The sequence below is a fragment of the Lepisosteus platostomus genome, chromosome 6 (genome assembly GCF_059453375.1).
Source record: "Lepisosteus platostomus isolate fLepPlt1 chromosome 6, fLepPlt1.hap1, whole genome shotgun sequence".
NCBI lineage: Eukaryota > Metazoa > Chordata > Actinopteri > Semionotiformes > Lepisosteidae > Lepisosteus > Lepisosteus platostomus.
In genome coordinates, this window is record NC_142616.1 from 64,792,769 (window position 1) to 64,798,768 (window position 6,000).

At 38.3% G+C, this 6,000-nt stretch overlaps 1 protein-coding gene across 1 annotated transcript in view; it reads right to left on the reverse strand.

Annotated features, from left to right (window-relative positions):
* fgd (faciogenital dysplasia) overlaps positions 1 to 3,449 on the reverse strand; it is a 63,166-nt gene extending 59,717 nt beyond the window's left edge. The window contains exons 1-2 of the mRNA XM_088636937.1: positions 3,345 to 3,449; positions 3,004 to 3,227 (exon numbers count right to left, since the gene is read on the reverse strand). Of these exons, the coding sequence (XP_088493063.1) occupies positions 3,004 to 3,025 (22 nt within the window). The 5' untranslated portion in view covers positions 3,026 to 3,227; positions 3,345 to 3,449. The remainder of the gene's footprint in view (positions 1 to 3,003; positions 3,228 to 3,344) is intronic.
* Positions 3,450 to 6,000: the final 2,551 nt, after the last annotated feature.

Sequence of the window (6,000 nt, forward strand, 5' to 3'; positions counted from 1 at the left end):
CACATACTGTACAGGGGACCCCACTACACCCACCTCTATGATCCATGGCAGCCATTGTACACCAGCAGACCCACTACACAACAGAAAGAAATTGACTTTAAGGTCAGTTCAATTCAATTCAAAGACCAGTAGACTTAAAGGGAAACTATGAGGAGCCCATACTTTAGAGCCCAGAGAGGAATTTGGCCAAAATACTGTGGTTAACAGCCCTATTCTTATGAATGGTGTCACGGGTTTTGGATCTTGGATCTTTAATGACTAAACAGCCAGGACCCTGATTTCCAGTAACATCTCGTCTCATCCAGAGAACGGCACCTTCTCCAGCAGTGTTGCTAGTCAACGTACCGAGCTTTTGGTTTGGAAATTTTTGCCTGCTGTTACCAAGAGGGTGTACTCAGTGGCCAACAGAACAGTTTCACTCTCGTTTAGCAGAGTCTGCGAAAGGTTCCTCACTGAATCCGGTGTTTATTTAAGTAGAAGGGAAATGTTTATAAAGTAATGTTAAACACAGGCAGCACTAAGTAATTCTGTTAATAATAAATAACAGAAACAATTCTCCCCAATGCCTGCTGGAAACCTACAACTGGTTTTCTTACTTCACATAAGAAAAAAAAATCTGGCTAAGTTATGGTAAGTGTACAGGATACTGTTGAATCTGTTTAATACAGTCTTTTAAGTGTCCACTTTTGTCTATGCTCTATTCCTGAAGGACAATAGCATCTAACTGTTGTAGTTTCAAATGCCATAGTTAATTAATTCGATTATGTTTTTAATCAGGGCAGCACAGTGGTAGAGTAGTCAGCACAGTTAGCCTTGCAGCACATAGGTCCTGGGTTCAGTTCCTGAGGTGCTATCTGTGTGTTGTTTGTAAGTTCTCCCCGAGTCTGTGTGGGTTTTCACTGCCTGCTCTGGTAATTGGCTTCTGGGAAAACTGGCGGTGTGTCAGTGTGGCTGTGTCTGTGTGTCTGGCATCCCACCCAGGGTATACCCTGCCTGGCACTGCCTGCCATGCTGTACTGGATAAAGATGTTCTCAATGATGTTTACTTAACATTTTGCCTTTTTTTTAACAATTGATAGCTTGAGTATTGAAACTGTAAGATCTATGGCTAAGGTCATCTAGTTTATTAGGTGACCAGACTAAATAATTGAGAGCTTGGCTGGAGCAAAAAGCTGAGAATGGTAGGACCTCTAGGAATATAAACTATAAACTGGTACCGCTGCAGTATGGCCAGAAAGCATAGAAAAAAATGCACACATCACATCCTATGGATATGTCTTGACGATCTAAAGGAAAGTGAAAGAATAAAGCTAAGGTGACAAAATGTGGTTAAGAAGGTAACAAAACACACAAATGTCTTTCTTCAGCGTTTCAGTTGAGGCTTGTAACCTCCAACCTTTTCAAGGTAAAGCAAAGGGTTTTGCAGTTTACAGCAAAACTAACAGAAAAAAAACGCCATCTGACGTAAAGACGCGTAAGACTTGTAATTGCTTGATTTTCCTCCAAAAAAAAAAATCAAGACAAAACCGACCTTCGCTAAATATGTTGACCAAAACCGGTAGTGTGGAGTTTGCAGGTGATAACTAAACAAACCTACACTGAGCTTCCACTAAATAAACGCAACTTTTTACTTCTGCTTTTGTGATTGTTTTTATTTCATTTCTTCACCAAGAGGGCTGCACAAACTCATCTGAAACCTGTCTTGAACTTTCGCCGTCTGGCTTTTTAATTGGTGTTCGTATGGCCGGGGGAACGCGAAAACCCCGCTTATTTCATTTGACAGCAGCACAGCTGTCCAGTCAGAATAAGCAGTCCGCTGCACAGGGAGGTTAAAACAGCGGATTAAGCCAGGAGTTTGATCAACACTCCTCGCTATAATTCACCCCAAGACAAATAGCGCTGTGCTCAACAGCATGGAAAAAAAAGTTAGGGGCAGAACGGAACCGTGGACACATCAAGAGTAACAGCCTACAACAAGGCCAATCCTGCAGGCCCTGTCTTCGCATGAAGTGTGTTAAAGGGGTTCTGGTCCAAACAGCAATTAGTTTCACGGCGAATCTCTTGAAATGAACATGAAGGAAGCATCAGGAAAAAGCAAACAGCGAAAACAGCATTATCCCACACATACCGTAAACCAGATATTAATCCAGTTAAGACAGAAATTACAACGCTCTTAAAAATGAATAATATAGGCGTAGTGTAGGTAAATATCGGAGTTAAGATACAGTACACTAGGGTTTTAATTTATAGCAAATAGCGTATTTTTAAACAATTTTACTAGGCGTTTTAAAACCAGTAATAATAGTTATATTCTCACAACTGTCTCCCGAACGGCAGAAGTGTAGACTTTTACACTTTGAGTTTTATAAAAGTCAATTTTGCACTGATATGGGGAAAATCATACAGATGAATAATCAGATACAGTACGTGACGCAAGTTTTGGATAACTGCAATCGATGGTGGTTCTTTTTTTTTACTGGTGTTGTGATTACAAACGTTTTTCAAAGAAAGCAATATGCTTGCTGCCTTAGTTCTGTGACACACGACCTGAACCTGTGATTATCTTACATTTTTAAAGCTGTGCTTCTCATTTTTTGTCAAACCGGAAATCTTCCACTATCCTAAGATACAAAGATCAATTGACCTTTCGAGCTTAAAATAAAAGCAACACCAAAATCAAAGAACACGGTGGAAACTGAACAGCTCAGTGACATATAAACCTGGAATAATGAGGATCTCTGGGCTTTGGTGTGATCTGCACAACAAAAAAAGCCATCTCAGAGTTCAAATACAGCAGTTAGTAAAGTGATTGGTGATAAATTATTTACTTAATATTAATAAACGTGCATGTCTTATTAATATTTAAATGGTGCGACAAGGACAACTTTCTCACGTACGTAAATAATAGCTATAAAAAGAAAAATAAACAACCCCCCCCAACCTCATATCACCACCAGATCATTCACAAACAGGTAAGTATGGAAATACCTTTTATTTACTTACCAGTTGCTGATACTCCCTGCATTCTGGCGACCGTGTTTTTATTTTCCCTGTCGGGCTGTCCTGAAACCTTTTATTTGCAGGACTCTGACTCTGCCTGCTGTGACTGCAGTGTACAGCAAGAGCAGAGCAGAGCGCTCACTGCTTCCAAGCACTAACTCAAATGAAGGAGTATCCCGACTTCAAAGTGCACTTTCCCCCTGCCTCTTGCCAACTTCATTCTCGGGCTGCGGAATTAAAGAAGAACAGCGTGTTTTGAAGAATTAAACCTGATTTCCTCTTAGTGGGAGCCTTCTATACCCGTCCTTCTTTCATTTGCTCTTGAACCCATCCACAGTACTTACCCTGCCTGCCCCGTCTTCCTCCGTATTGGGCTGTTCTGCTCAATACAGCGCGCTGGAGGAAAATGTGAGCGCGCACGGATCCCAAGCGCGCTCCCGTCGACTGCGTGTAATTTCCAGCATCTATAGTTCTCATTTTTTTGTTTGTTTGTTGTTGCTTTTATTTTAAAACAAGGTTAACATACCAAGCAGGGACCCTTTCGTGTAAAAATAAAATAATCTCTTTATTTTTGCATGGTTTTAATGCGTACATATTGAAGCTGATACAATATACCTTCCAATATCTACGGTAGCTCCGAAATTTTGAATATATACTGTATGCCCACGAGTACACACAGACAACTGTGATTAATTTAGTGAAAGTGTGGGGGAGGAAAATATTATGGGCAGGAATAAAATTGGAAAGTACCCAGAGATGGTCAAGGGGAACGTTTATGTGGTTTTCATCATATCAGTATGCATGCTTTGCGGCCATGGTTAAAAAAAAGCGTCGTATTCAGAATATTACAGGACACTGTTCCTTTTAACATCGTTTAGGATGTTCTGAAGCAGCGAACACTTCTCGTTTCTTTCCTAACAAAGTTTCTAGTTAATAATGTTGCGTTTACATTGAACGGGAGAATTGGAAACGTTTCTCAGAACTTCTCTGCTTAATTAATATTTTCCCAAAACAGATATCCTATGTGTACATATACTAGTATTATCCATCAGATAATTGAGAGAAATTGGATCAATAACCCAACCAAAAAATGATCGAAACTGAGATATTAACCAGGCCTGCTGTCACGTTTAGTGATGAATTAGAGGGTAACACTAAGAAATGCCTGGTCTGCTATTACTTTACAGTCCCCAAGAATCATGGGACACATCACATGCTAGGCTTTTCCTCCTACATTGGGCATGATGGATCAGTTGTGCAGAACATACTGTTTTGTGGTACTGGGGTAGATTACCATATCATACAAATAGTTTTAACCAGGTTTTGATAAAGAATCTGAAGTTTCCAAAAGGACAAGTCTGTGATGGAAAAAGAATAAAGTCCTCTCTCATAATCTACTGCATTTAGGCTTTATTAACTCAGCCCTATGAGCACAGAATGCACAAAACAGTCATTCTCCTGGTGTAAAAACTCTATATGAAAAATATGTATAAGATATTTAATATTCAAAATATTAAAGTAGATTTAATAGCCATTCAAATTACAGGATTCCGGCTAATACTTTGACACAAGGGGAAAGTAACTTGTGTGCTATCTGTCATTTCTAAATCCTGGAGTTAAATCAAAATTGCTTTGATCATACAAAGATGGATTAAAATGGCATTTCCTTCCCTCTGCAGAAGACCACTGTCAGCCAGTACGTATAGAGTAGAGCTGCATTAAATGGATTTTGAACACGCTTTTCAAAATTTCACTGACAAGCATCACTGCTGTGGCAGGAGGAAATACTGCAAAACAAAAATACCATTGTCGTGTCTGGCATTTCTTTAAAGATAGCCGGATTTTGTCTTTTATGGATCTAATTGTAAAGTATACCGCATTGAAGCAGCCTGAAACAGGGAGAAGACAGCTGCTTACATGATTTCAATTTATGCCAGAGGGAACCGATCATATCAGTCTAAACTAATAAATTTAGACAATAAAGTTTACAGAAAAAGAGGAAGTTTTACCAATAACCCCATGAGCTGTAGGGAATCACATTGTTCAAAACCATTATGCACCATCCTTTTTATCAAGTGAGAACAACCCTGTAAATGAGTCTTCCTTATGTTTATGTTTTTATGTTTTTGTTATGGGTGAGACTGAGACACTTCAACTACTCCTTTCTTTAAAGAAAGGTGCAAGGTTTTTCATATAAATTGCTCTCTATGATATCAAGGATGTTTCTGTTGCTAATACAATCAGTTAATCACTTAGGATCAGCTTTTCAAGAACACAAGGCGGAACTCATGATGAATGACCTGTGTGGAAATATTACAAATGTATCAGGTTACATTTCTGCATCTTGCTTCAAAGTCCCTTTTAAAGCCACATGAAAATGATGTGCAGTATCAGTAGTCTTTCAGGGGGCTCAGACAAGTCAGTAAGGAAAATGGGTTTATGGTGTACATAAACAGTATATTTGCATGTCAAAGATAAATAAATGTTTAGTGAGATTTTCCTTCACTCTCATTAAAATATTAAAGCAGACCTTTTAAGACACTGCATATACAGTATTAATATATATGTTGGAAATGTCATTTTTATATTTTGATAACTGCCAATAAAGCTTTTCTTTATAAAAGCAATGAATGCTTTGCTGAAAATTGTATTACATCAAGTTAAGTTGAAACAGTATATGTTAAAACCAGTAACATGAATATAAAGATTTTCTTGTAATTTGCAAAAAGATAAGCCAAGTGTAAAGATGAAAATGTTACGAAGATAAGTAGAAAATTAAGGTGAATCCTACCCCTTCACTATCCACATTTTGTAGCTCGTGTCTAACAACCTAACTTATATTTTAAGATAAACTGTGAATCCTCAGTACTTACTTTTTAATACATAGTTTAACTTATTTCTAATGGGCTTATGTGGAAAACAAAATTCTATAATTTTACTGTACCTTAAAAACGTGTCTGTGTCTTCCATTCTGCTGAGATGATGCTAGTAAACACTTAC